Source organism: Aquarana catesbeiana, linkage group LG07 (genome assembly GCF_042186555.1).
Source record: "Aquarana catesbeiana isolate 2022-GZ linkage group LG07, ASM4218655v1, whole genome shotgun sequence".
NCBI lineage: Eukaryota > Metazoa > Chordata > Amphibia > Anura > Ranidae > Aquarana > Aquarana catesbeiana.
The window spans coordinates 14,505,903-14,519,191 of record NC_133330.1 but is presented as its reverse complement, the minus strand read 5'-3'; the positions used below and the strand labels follow the sequence as shown (position 1 = coordinate 14,519,191).

General features: G+C 49.9%; 1 protein-coding gene across 1 annotated transcript in view; it reads left to right on the top strand.

Annotated features, from left to right (window-relative positions):
* RAD54L2 (RAD54 like 2) overlaps positions 1–13,289 on the top strand; it is a gene marked incomplete in the record, with an annotated part of 55,620 nt that overhangs the window by 34,391 nt on the left and 7,940 nt on the right. Inside the window, 7 exon segments of the mRNA XM_073591640.1 lie at positions 232–574; positions 2,891–3,068; positions 4,788–5,030; positions 6,882–7,000; positions 7,092–7,210; positions 8,864–8,963; positions 11,918–12,123. Coding sequence (XP_073447741.1) covers positions 232–574; positions 2,891–3,068; positions 4,788–5,030; positions 6,882–7,000; positions 7,092–7,210; positions 8,864–8,963; positions 11,918–12,123 — 1,308 coding nt within the window.

The following is a 13,289-nucleotide window of genomic DNA, read 5'->3' as shown; positions in this document are numbered from 1 at the left end:
AATATCCAGTTATGAGGACACAGAATAGGAGGGCCTAGGCAAAGGTGGTGTACTGTTAGTTTTCATTAGGGAGTCAAAACAAAAGGTAGATTTCTCGAGGCGAGACTCGAAGTGCGCAATTAACAGTTCTAAATGTTCCCTATGAGTAAAGTTGGGTAGAGTTAGTAAACCGTAATAGATGGAAGGTCCACTTTCTATATCCGTAATCCCATACTCTCTGCTCTGCTGCAGGAATAGAGAAGGCTTTGTCCAGGCCAGGCCCGGATGTCGTCATCTGTGATGAAGGTCACCGGATAAAGAACTGTCATGCCAGCACCTCTCAAACCTTGAAGAACATTCGCTCACGGCGGCGGGTGGTGCTAACGGGTTATCCGCTGCAGAACAATCTTATTGAGTACTGGTGCATGGTAGACTTTGTGCGGCCTGATTTTCTGGGTACGCGGCAAGAATTTAGCAACATGTTCGAGCGGCCAATCCTGAACGGACAGTGTATGGACAGCACCCCCCAGGACAAGCGACTGATGAGATACCGCAGCCACGTTCTTCACAGCCTGCTGGAGGGCTTTGTGCAAAGGTAAGGTCCATATTGCTGGGTTATTTTCGGCTTAGGTTGTGGAATGTGAGGATACCTGTCCTACCATTACAAGGTGGGTACCATTCTGACACCCAGATCTCCCAGATGGATGGGAACATCCAGATGTCCTGGTTGGGCAAGGAAAACGCCCATCTCTCCCGGTTGGGCAAGGGGAAGGCCCAGCTCTCCCAGGTTGGGCAAGGGGAAGGCCCAGCTCTCCCGGTTGGGCAAGGGGAAGGCCCAGCTCTCCCGGTTGGGCAAAGGGAGGATGCCCAGCTCTCCCGGTTGGGCAAAGGGAGGATGCCCAGCTCTCCCGGTTGGGCAAAGGGAGGATGCCCAGCTCTCCCGGTTGGGCAAAGGGAGGATGCCCAGATCTCCCAGGGTACCCAGGGGACGCCCAGATCTCCCGGGGTGGCTGGGGAGACCTAGCATGAAAAGGGGGCACAGCGCAAACACTCGTGGTGTAGTAAGTATAAAATAATAAAGTTTATTATAAATATACAATCCAAAAAATGCACTCACTAGGATAAAATGGAGCAGGGGGGTAAGAGTTGCTACTGTGCAATCAGGAAGCTGACACCCTTAGATGGGAACCATTCACTCCTGGTCACAGGCTTGAGGAGGAGTGGAGCTGGACACTGGTGCTGATGTGAGATACCCTGTGCAGCGTCCGATACCCAGAATACCCAGAGGCATACACGCCTCTTCATCAGCCTAACTGCCATGGGTGGTGGCACCCAGATCTCTTAGGTGGGTGGAGGTCTCAATATCTCCCAGGTGGACTCCCAGAACTCTCAGGTGTGCGAGGGGCTCACAGAGATCACTGGTGGGCGGGGGAACCCAGATCTCCCAGGTAGGCGTTGGCACCCAAATCTTACAGGTGGGCACTATCAGAAGAAGTAGTCAGCAGTGGCAGCCTCCATGTTTTATCTCATGACAGGCGATCTTTAAAGTGGTACTTTGACGAACCACCTGGCACCAAGCCTGGGTGCTTCCGTCAAGATACACCTCCACTCAGGAACCAGGTATTATAGCTGAGAACTGCACCCATCTAGACACTAGCTTAGGTGCAAACTGGAACTGACTTTATTATAAATTCACACAGAATATATACCACACAAAATCAGGTAAGAACTTGATCACATTATCCTAAACAATGCAAACTGTAAACAGTATTTATTATAAATATACAATCCAAAAATGCACTCCATAGGATAAAAAGAGCAAGGGGGGGGGTTGGTAAGCGTCGCTACGGTGTGATTGGGAAGCTTATACCCTTATATGGGACCCATCCAGTTCTGGCCACAGGCTTGAGAAGGAGTGGAGTTGGACACCGGTGCTGATGTGAGATCCCCCTGTGCAGTGTCTGATACCCGGAAGTTCAGCCGTGGTCCTAGGAGCCTCCTCCTCCCCCCTGACGTAATTCCTCCCATGTGCGCAATTGGGGAACGCATTCCAAGGCATACACGCTTCTTCATTAGCCTAATGCCCCGTACACACGGTCGGATTTTCCGACAGAAAATGTGTGATAGGACCTTGTTGTCGGAAATTCCGACCGTGTGTAGTCTCCATCACACATTTTCCATCGGATTTTCCGACACACAAAGTTTGAGAGCAGGATATAAAATTTTCCGACAACAAAATCCGTTGTCGGAAATTCCGATCGTGTGTACACAAATCCGACGGACAAAGTGCCACGCATGCTCAGAATAAATAAAGGGATGAAAGCTATTGGCCACTGCCCTGTTTATAGTCCCGACGTACGTGTTTTACGTCACCGTGTTTAGAACGATCGGATTTTCCGACAACTTTGTGTGACCGTGTGTATGCAAGACAAGTTTGAGCCAACATCCGTCGGAAAAAATCCTAGGATTTTGTTGTCGGAATGTCCGAGCAAAGTCCGACCGTGTGTACGGGGCATAATTTCCCTGGGTGCTGTCACCCAGATCTCTCAGGTGCGTGGGGGGGGTCCCAAGATCTCCTAGGTGGGCACCCAGAACTCCCAAGTGATCAAGGGGCTCACAAAACCTCCTTGGGGGTCGGGGGAGGGGCACCTAGAACTTCCAGGTCGACAGAGGCACCCAGATTTCCCGGGTGGGCACTATCAGAAGGAGTAGTCAGCAGTGGCAGCCTCCATGTTTATCTCATGACAGGCGTTCTTTAAGTTTTCAGCTTGTGAGGGTTACTCGGCACAAATGACTTATTAACTGAACAGAATGGTTTTTTTTTTATATATCTGAAGTTGTTTTTTTTTCTGCCTCTGAAAAACACAAATTTGTTCAATCTGTCCCGTTTTTTTTTCCCCTTGGTGTGTAGACGGGGACATACAGTTCTGAGGACCCAGCTACCATCCAAAGAGGAACACGTCATCCTGGTGCGTCTGTCCCCCATCCAGCGGGACCTCTACACGGAGTTCATGAACCGATTCCGGGATGCCGGGAATAGCGGCTGGCTGGGGCTGAATCCGCTGAAGGCGTTCTGCGTGTGCTGTAAGGTGAGCCGGTCCTCTCGCTGTCATACAAGTCACCATATGTTACACTAAAATAGATAAGGAATTCTAGCAGAACTTTTCTTGCTTCCAATCCGTACCAGTGGCCACCCCCCCAATCCATGCGCCCAGCCCCTAATTTACATGCAGGACGCCGGACACATGGATTTCAAGGGGGGGCGGGGGTGGGGGTCACCAGCAAGGTATATGAATAGTTTATTGAGCCAAACTGAATCCGTGTAACTAGGTATAAAATATTAATTCCTGGAAGTAATGACATCACTAGGACTTGGATAAGGTATGTAATGAACACAGAAAGGCTTTATTCACTCATTTTATTAGAATGTTGATGGAAGGAACCAGGAAAGGGAAGATATAACAGATAAACAGAAGCTTTAAAGTGTTACTAAACTTAATTTTTTCTTAATTAAAATAACAAACGTGTTATACATTCCTGCTCTGTGCAGTGGTATTGCTCAGAGCCGCCCCCGATCCTCCTCTTCTGGGGTCCCGGCGGCGATCTTGGCTCCTCCTCTTCTTCTGCGGGACTACCATAGCCAGCCGCAGGCTATAGGGAGAGGTAGTCCCCGTGCTCCCGAGCTGTGTGTCCATAGACTTACACAGCGGGACTTAGGCCCACCCCACCCCCCACTTCCTCTGATTGACAGCAGCAAGAGCCAATGACTGCTGCTCGAATGCAGTGTAAAGAGGAAGTAAGGGAAGAAAAGATGCAGCCATGCACAGTGCTGGTCTATTCTCCCCTCTCTTCCCCCTTCACACAGGGAAGGGGGGGGCACAGGTAAACTGAAAAAGTTTTTTTACCCTAATGCAAGCAATGCGTGAAATTGGTTGTATTGCCAGCGTGGTCATTTTTACCTACAGGTAAGCCTATAATAAGGTCTATAATAAGGCTTAGTAAAAGCGAACAAACACTCCTGCACGTTAGTGTGAAGACCGGGTGGTCTATGACTCAAGGAATAGCGTCTCTGGCTTTGCTGCCCTCCAGGATAGGGGATATCCTAATAGTCATTAAAAAGAAGAGGGCGCAGCAGCCTCATGGATTATCCCAAGGCAATTTATTAATAAAAAACAATGTAAAATCTACTCACAAACGTGTTGAATTATTGCTTGTAAAAGCCACCTATTTGTGGCAATCAGTCCTGGAACCAACAGTCTCCAGATAGCAATAGGGAGGAGATCAGGACCGCTGCTGGCTGACGCGTTTAGTCAGAGTCTAGGCTCTGAGGAAGAAGGTACGCCTTTGAAACGCGTCAGCCAGCAGCGGTCCTGATGTCCTCCCTTTTGCTATCTATAATGAGGCTTACCTGTAGGTAAAATTAATATCTCCTAAACCTGCACGGTTTAGGGGATATTCGCCCTTCATAGCCGCTGACATCAGTGGCGTGTGCACGCTGAAGGTCCGGTGGGTCGTGCCGCAACGGAGGACTCCCGTGCGCATGCCACTCGCAGCACTGGAGCTCCCGAGCCTGGAAGAAACACAAAGGGAACATGTCGGCCCCCTCTGCGGTGACCGGGCGAGCTGCAGGACCTGCGTTCTTAGGTAAGTACTTCATAATGTGCTAGTATGTGATGCATACTAGCACATTATGCTATTGTCCTGCAGGGTTGTTTTTTTTGGGGGGGGGGGGTTCGGCGGTTTACTACTGCTTTAAGGTAAAAAAAACGTTTTTAGCACAAATGTGAATTCTTCTACTTCCATTTCAGATCTGGAACCATCCAGACGTTCTGTACGAGGCTCTCCAGAAGGAAAATCTCGCCAACGAGCAGGATTTGGATGTCGATGATCTCGGTACCAATACCCGATGCCAATCTCAGAGTTCGAAGGTCAAGGCCGAGCCTGGAACCCTGGCCGCGGTTATGGGAGAAGCAGCCAATAGCAGGCTCCTGCAGGGCCTGCCTCTGAACCCAAACCAAGAGAGAGCCAATCAAGTAGTTACCTATGAGTGGGTGAGTACAAAGAAGCACACAGGCCTGTCTTGGACCGCATATAGACCTTTTAGAGGTGCGTTGTTTTCCACGAGTGTAAATGTAGACATTTTTAAAGCGTCGCCTATGGAGATTTTTAAGTACTGTAGTTTGCCACCATTCAACGAGCGTGCGCAATTTCAAAGTGTGACATGTCAGGTATCTATTTACTCGGCGTGACATCATCTTTCACATTATTCAAAAAAATTGGGCTATCTTTACTGTTTTTTTTTTTTTTTTTAAATGAATGAAAGTGTCTCTTCTTGCAAACAAAATTGCATTTGAAAGACTGCTGGGCAAACACCGTGTGACATTAAATTTTCCAACAATCGCCATTTTATTCTCTAGGGTCTCTGCTAAAAAAAAAAAAAAAAAATATATATATCTATATATAGATATATATATATATCCAGCGCTGTGCCTGTCTGTATCGGCTCTCACAGGCTTTGCTGAGGCAGCAGGAGCCTTTGGCTCCTGCTGCTGTCGGTGAGATCCTGTGATGAGGATCTCCACTTCTGGGTCCTGTGCTGAGGAGCTGTCCTGCTGCATTTCTGAACACAGGAGGTCAGCTGCTCTGCATGGGCACCATTCACAGAATGCTTTGCATTTTCTCAATGAATGCACTGATCGGTTGAGGTAGTGAGCATGGCTTCCCGGGGGGGGGGGTCACCAGCCAGGTATCGTATATAAATAGTTTATTGAGCCAAATTGAATCTGTGTAACTAGGTATAAAATATTAATTCCTGGAATTCATCTTGAAATGATATATGTTTTTAACTGCTTCCCTCCCGCCGTATAGTAAAATGACAAATGGGCGGGGAGCAATCTTGTTCTGGGAGGATGTCCTAGTACGTCCTCCCATTCTCACCACACACGCACCCCTATGGTGCGCGGTGTCCCTGGGACACACGGGATTACCGATCATGGTAAAGAGCCTATGACCTTGGCCCTTTACCTTGTGATCAGCTGTGTCCAATCACAGCTGATCACAATGTAAACAGGAAATGCCAGTTATCAGCATTCCTCTCCTCGTGCTGACAGCGCGAGAGGAAGCGGCATTCCTCAGCAGGGACATCTGCACTGACAATCATGGCACTGTTAATGAGTGTCCTGATGATCAATGCAGCCCCAACAGTGCCCAACAAGGCTGCCAATCAGTGATGCCTGTCAGTACCTCCCCATCAGTGCCGCCTATCAGTGTCCATAAGTGCTGCTTATCAGTGCCGCCTCTTCATCAGTGCCGCATCATCAACGCCCATCAGTGAAGCCTCATCAGTGCCCATCAGTGAAGGAGAAAAATTGCTTATTTACAAAATTTTATAACGGAAACTGGGAAAAAACTTTTTTTTTTTTCTTTCAACATTCTTGGTCTTTTTTTCGTTTGTTTAGCAAAAAATTAAAAGCCCGGCGATGATTAAATACCACCAAAAAGAAAACTGTGTCTCAAAAGATAAAAATGTCACATGGGTACAGTGTTGCATAACCACGTAATTGTCATTCAAAGTGCGAGAGCGCTGAAAGCTGAAAATTGGCCTGGGGGGGGGGGGGGGTGAAAGTGCCCATTAGGCAGGTGGTTAAACAGATATGATGTATATGTTTTTCTGACTCGAAAACATAAGTCACTACTGTTACTCATTCACGTTTGTGTCTCTAATGCAGCTTGAGCTATTGAGTTCTGTCAACTTTTTATCTTTTTTAGTTCTATCCATAATAAACACCTACAGACTAGTATATGTTTCCATCACCATTTGCAAATTTTGAACCTGAAGATTTAGTCAGATTTAGTCATTTTTCAGCCTGTCTGTTCACACATTTCCTCTCCTGATGCTGCAGGCCAAAGAAATTATGTGTGACTACCAGCCGGGCCAGCTGCAGAACTCCCCGAAGATGGTGCTGCTTTTTCACCTGATCGAGGAGAGCATGAAACTGGGTGATAAGATCCTCGTCTTCAGGTGAGTGACCTGACCTGTCCCAGGTATGGTGGGGGAGGGGTGTATAAATATCCTGGGGAGTCTAGAGTAACGGCATCTTCTCCTCCCGCAGTCAGAGCCTGTCTACCCTCTCCATCATGGAGGAGTTTTTAGTGAATAGACCAATGCCAGCGCGGCCTGGAACTGAGGGTCAGGAGAGTCAGACCTGGGTCCGAAATCTCAACTATTACCGTAAGTGATCTTCTTTCTCCGGGGGGGGGGGTGTTATTGGGTGTCTTTATACCTTACCTGACATATATATGACTGGACCGCTTCTATACTTCTATAGGCTTGTCACTGTTCTTTGTGTGCTTTTTACACCTTACCAACTACATTCGCCGGCCACTTTATTAGGTACACCTTACTAGTAGCGGGTTGGACCCCCTTTGGCCTTCATTCTTGGTGGCATAGATACAACAAGGTGTTGGAAACGTTCCTCAGAGATTTTGCTCCATAGTGACATGATAACATCACGCAGTTGCTGCAGATTTGTCGGCTGCACATCCATGATGCCAATCTCCCATTCCACCACATCCAAAAGGTGCTCTATTGGATGAGATGTGGTGAGTGTGGAGACCATTGGAGTACAGGGACCTCATTGTCCAGTGGTGAGATGATTGGAGCTTTGTGACATGGTGCATTATCCTGCTGGAAGGAGCCATCAGAAGATGGGGAGACTGTAGTCATAAAGGGATGGACATGGTCAGCAATAATACTCAGGTAGGCCGTGGGGTTTAAACGATGCTCAATTGGTACTAAGGGGTCCAAAGTGTGCCAAGAAAATATCCCCCCCACACCATTACACCCCCACCTGAACCGGTGATACCCCATCCCCCACACCATTACACCCCCACCACCAGACTGAACCGGTGGTACAAGGCAGGATGGATCCATGCACCAAATTCTGACCCCACCATCTGAATGTCGCAGCTGAAATCCAGACTCATCAGACCAGGCAACGTTCTTCCAATCTTCTATTGTCCAGTTTTGGTGATCCTGTGCCAATTGTAGCCTCAGTTTCCTGTTCTTAGCTGACAGGAGTGGCACCCGGTGTGGTCTTCTGCTGCTGTAGCCCATCTGCTTCAAGGTTGGATGTGTTGTGTGTTCAGAGATGGTATTCTGCATACCTTGGGTGTAACAAGGGGTTATTTGGGTTACTGTTGTCTTTCTATCATCTGGAACCAGTCTGCCCATTCTCCTCTGACCTCAAAAAGGCATTTTCCTCCACACAACTGCCGCTCACTGGATATTTTCTCTTTTTCCCACCATTCTCCGTAAACCCAGAGAGATGGTTGTGTGTGAAAATCCCAGAAATACTCAGACCGGCCCGTCTGCCACCAACACCCACGCCACGCTCAAAGTCACTTCAATCCCCTTTCTTCCCCCATTCAGATGCTCAGTTTGAACTTCAGCAAGTCGTCTTCACCACGTCTAGATGCCTAAATGCATTGAGCTGCTGCCATGTGATTGGCTGATTTAGCAATTTGTGTTACCGAGCAATTGAACAGGTGTTCCTAATAAAGTGTCCGGTGTGTATCTGATGTCCTCCTAGCAGTGCGGTGATTACTCCATTGCCACTTATGTCTTTATAATGGACGGCATTTAACTCACTTCTCCAGAGATGAGGCAGGTTGCAGTCTTCGCTTATTTACTAATCCAGCAGCTGGTTGGATGGTGCAGATCTGGAGAAGTAAAAACCTCCTGTGTCCTGTGTCCAGTGGAAGTGATTGCTGCGGTAATATATGTGCACACATTGGGTAGATGGCCGTGTTCTGTCTGCAGAGCTGCCTCTAGATGTGTATTCTGTACCTTGTCCAATGATGTTTGTTGTGTTTTTTCTTTTAGGTCTGGATGGGAGCACATCGGCGTCAGAAAGGGAGAGATTAATAAACCAGTTTAATGATCCCAGTAATGAGAATGTGTGGCTGTTTTTGCTCTCCACCCGGTGAGTGACTTGTTCAGAAGAGTCCCCGATTTTCATGTTTGTTCATATCGAGGTATTTCAGAAATGTCCCCCAAACAATAAATTCAATGTCATAAAATCTGCTGTCCTGTAGCTTTGGCACTCGCTGAAAAGGTGATTATGTTGTGTCTCCTAAAACCTCACTTGGTGCTGTTGTTAAACGGGGGTACCCATGCGGCCGGGGGGGGGGGGGGTCGCCCCCAGCTCTCCTGGCAGCTGGCGCTCTCCTCCGCTGTTTATGTGCATATTTGCCAGCACACCGCGGATCATCAAATGTCCTCCGAATTGAAGAATGATCGCATCTGAAAGTGCAAAGTTTCAGGCGTGCGCAGGACCCCTTCATCAGGCATTTGATCACCCCGGCCTGATGAAGGGGTCCTGCACGGCTCTGCACAGTGCAAAGTTTCCGAGCTGCGCAGGACTCCTCCATCAGGCATGTCATCCCATGTAAAGTGAACTTCTCTGGGTATATGGAAGGGCTTACAACCACTTTAATGCAGAGTGGATTTGATTTAAATCCACTCGATTTTAAATCATTTTTAAAGAGCAACTTTCATCTCTGACCCGCTGTTGGCGCCTCCTCTGTCCCGCTGTTGGCGCCTCCTCTGTCCCGCAGTGGCTCCTCCTCTGTCCCGCTGTTGGCTCCTCCTCTGTCCCGCTGTTGGCTCCTCCTCTGTCCCGCTGTTGGCTCCTCCTCTGTCCCGCTGTTGGCTCCTCCTCTGTCCCGCTGTTGGCTCCTCCTCTGTCCCACTGTTGGCTCCTCCTCTGTCCCGCTGTTGGCTCCTCCTCTGTCCCGCTGTTGGCTCCTCCTCTGTCCCGCAGTGGCTCCTCCTCTGACCCCCTGTTGGCTCCTTCTCTGACCCCCTGTTGGCTCCTTCTCTGACCCGTTGTTGGCTCCTTCTCTGACCCGTTGTTGGCTCCTCCTCTGACCCGCTGTTGGCTCCTCCTCTGACCCGCTGTTGGCTCCTCCTTTGACCCACTGTTGGCTCCTCCTCTGTCCCGCTGTTGGCTCCTCCTTTGACCCGCTGTTGGCTCCTCCTTTGACCCGCTGTTGGCTCCTCCTTTGACCCGCTGTTGGCTCCTCCTCTGTCCCGCTGTTGGCACCTCCTCTGTCCCGCTGTTGGCTCCTCCTCTGTCCCGCTGTTGGCTCCTCCTCTGTCCCGCTGTTGGCTCCTCCTCTGTCCCGCTGTTGGCTCCTCCTCTGTCCCGCTGTTGGCTCCTCCTCTGTCCCGCTGTTGGCTCCTCCTCTGTCCCGCTGTTGGCTCCTCCTCTGTCCCGCTGTTGGCTCCTCCTTTGACCCGCTGTTGGCTCCTCCTCTGTCCCGCTGTTGGCTCCTCCTCTGTCCCGCTGTTGGCTCCTCCTCTGTCCCGCTGTTGGCTCCTCCTCTGTCCCGCTGTTGGCTCCTCCTCTGTCCCGCTGTTGGCTCCTCCTCTGTCCCGCTGTTGGCTCTTCCTCTGTCCCGCTGTTGGCTCTTCCTCTGTCCCGCTGTTGGCTCTTCCTCTGTCCCGCTGTTGGCTCTTCCTCTGTCCCGCTGTTGGCTCTTCCTCTGTCCCGCTGTTGGCTCCTCCTCTGTCCCGCTGTTGGCTCCTCCTCTGTCCCGCTGTTGGCTCCTCCTCTGTCCCGCTGTTGGCTCACCGACAGTCCCATTCACTTCAATGTTGTGATAGTACCATTGGCCTATAAAACCGGAATTGCTGCCCACATCCCTGAAAATTGAATACAAAAACAAGCAGGTTCCTCTGTGGGACTTTTAAAGGCAGAAATTCCTTGACAAATAAATGTAATTCAAATATATTGATGTTTTATTAGAAAAGTTTATAAATGAATTGGTGACTTATGGGAAGTCACAATAGGATGCATATATCTATTATACAAACTTACAAAGTACAATATCAAGAAACATGTATATATGTATACAGACAACCACTTGAGACTGGGCAGTAGTGAACTGGGACAGACAACGTCCGACGCATTTCTGCATCAATTTAGTCCAATATGTATTCTGCTACATATTTTTGGTTAAAAAAAAAATCCCAATAAGCGTATATTGATTGGTTTATATGACCGTTATAGCGTCTACAAACTATGGGATATATTAATGGAGTTTTTATTTTTTGTTTATTTTTTTTTTATACTAATAATGGTGACAATCAGTGACTTATAGCGAGACTGTGATCTTGCGGCAGGCATTCGGACACTAAGTGACACTTTTGACACTTGGCGGGAACCAGTGACACTAATACAGTGATCAGTGCTACAAATAATGCACTGTCACTTTACTGACACTGGCTGGGAAGGGGTTAAACATCTAGGGCGATCACAGGGTTAACAGTGGGCCTAGCCAGTGTTTTTGTGTACTCTATGTGCTGCTTTCACTAATGGAGGAGATCGATTCTTGCCCCTGCTTTGTAGAGACATGGGATTGATCCCTCCCCCCCCCCTGTCAGAATGGAGATATGCCTTGTTTACATATCTCAGTTCTCTGTGTTTTACCGACAATCGGCGGGTGCCGGAAGACATTGAGTGGCCACCACCCGCAGATCGGCTTCTGCTGTGAATTATCACAGCAGAAGCGTCCTGTGCGCTCCCCCTGCAGGCGGAAGTGCAGAATTGCGTATATATACATGATCTGGCGCACAGCTGATGCCCTGTAGCAGTAAAAGTGCTATAGGGTGGTCAGGGGTGGGAACAGCTGCAGAAAGTGAGATGCACGCTGTAGCTGGGAATGGACACGCCGTACAGATGTTCTATATTTGAGCACAGAGCACATATTTCTGAAGAATAAATAAACGTACCGGAAATAGGAATGTTAGGATGTGAAGGGAATTCGTTAGGAAGTGAATAGATAATGAAGAGAACATTGAGTGCACTGATTGGGAGCGTAGGGGGGGGCCCTCACTGTATCCTTGTTGCTCACATCATAACTTGTCTTCCAGCGCGGGCTGCCTCGGTGTCAATCTGATCGGGGCGAACAGAGTGGTGGTGTTCGATGCTTCCTGGAACCCGTGTCACGACGCTCAGGCCGTATGCCGTGTATACCGATACGGGCAGAGAAAGCCTTGTCATATATACCGTCTGGTGTCTGACTACACTCTGGAGCGGAAGATCTACGATCGCCAGATCACCAAGCAGGGGATGTCAGGTGAGCAGGAAGGCTGTTCATGGTGTTGGGGGGGATGTCAGGTGAGAGGGGAAGGCTGTTCAGGGTGTTGGGGGGGATGTCAGGTGAGAGGGGAAGGCTGTTCATGGTGCTCTAAGGAGCAGGGCCCTCTGATTCCTACTGTATTAAAGTGTATTGTATTTGTACTGTCTACCCTCAAGTTGTAAAGCGCTACGTAAACTGTTGGCGCTATATAAAACCTGTGTAATAATAATGGTGTTGGGGGGGGCGGTAGGGGATGTCAGGTGAGCGGGAAAGTCTGTTCATGGTGTGGGGGGGGGGGGGGAGTCAGGTGAGCGGGAAGGCTGTACATGGTGTTGGGGGGGGGGGGGATGTCAGATGAGAGGGGAAGGCTGTTCATGGGGGGGAATGTCAGGTGAGCGGGAAGGCTGTACATGGTGTTGGGGGGAGGGGGGGGAAGTCAGGTGAGCGGGACGGCTGTACATGTGTGTTGTGGGGGGGTTCAGGTGAGCAGGAAGGCTGTACATGGTGTTGGGGGGGGGGGGGGGTTTGGTGGGGAATGTCAGGTGAGAGGGGAAGGCTGTACATGGTGTTGTGGGGGGGGTTGGTGGGAAATGTCAGGTTAGGAGGAAGGCTGTTCATGGTGTTGTGGGGGGGATGTCAGGTGAGAGGGGAAGGCTGTTCATGGTTGCTGGGGGGGAGGCTGTACAAGGTGTTGGGGGGGGCAGGGAATGTCAGGTGAGCTGGAAGGCTGTACATGGTGTTGGGGGGGGGGGGGATTGGTGGGAATGTCAGGTGAGCAGGAAGGCTGTTCATGGTGTTGGGGGGGGGGGGGGGGGGGTTCAGGTGAGCAGGAAGGCTGTACATGGTGTTGGGGGGGGGATTGTGGGGAATGTCAGGTGAGAGGGGAAGGCTGTACATGGTGTTTGGGGGGGGGGGGGGTTGGTGGGAAATGTCAGGTGAGCAGGAAGGCTGTTCATGGTGTTGTGGGGGGGATGTCAGGTGAGAGGGGAAGGCTGTTCATGGTGTTGTGGGGGGGATGTCAGTTGAGAGGGGAAGGCTGTTCATGGTGTTGGGGGGGGGGGGGGAGGCTGTACATGGTGTTGGGGGGGCAGGGAATGTCAGGTGAGCTGGAAGGCTGTACATGGTGTTGGGGGGGGGGGGGGGTTGGTGGGAAATGTCAGGTG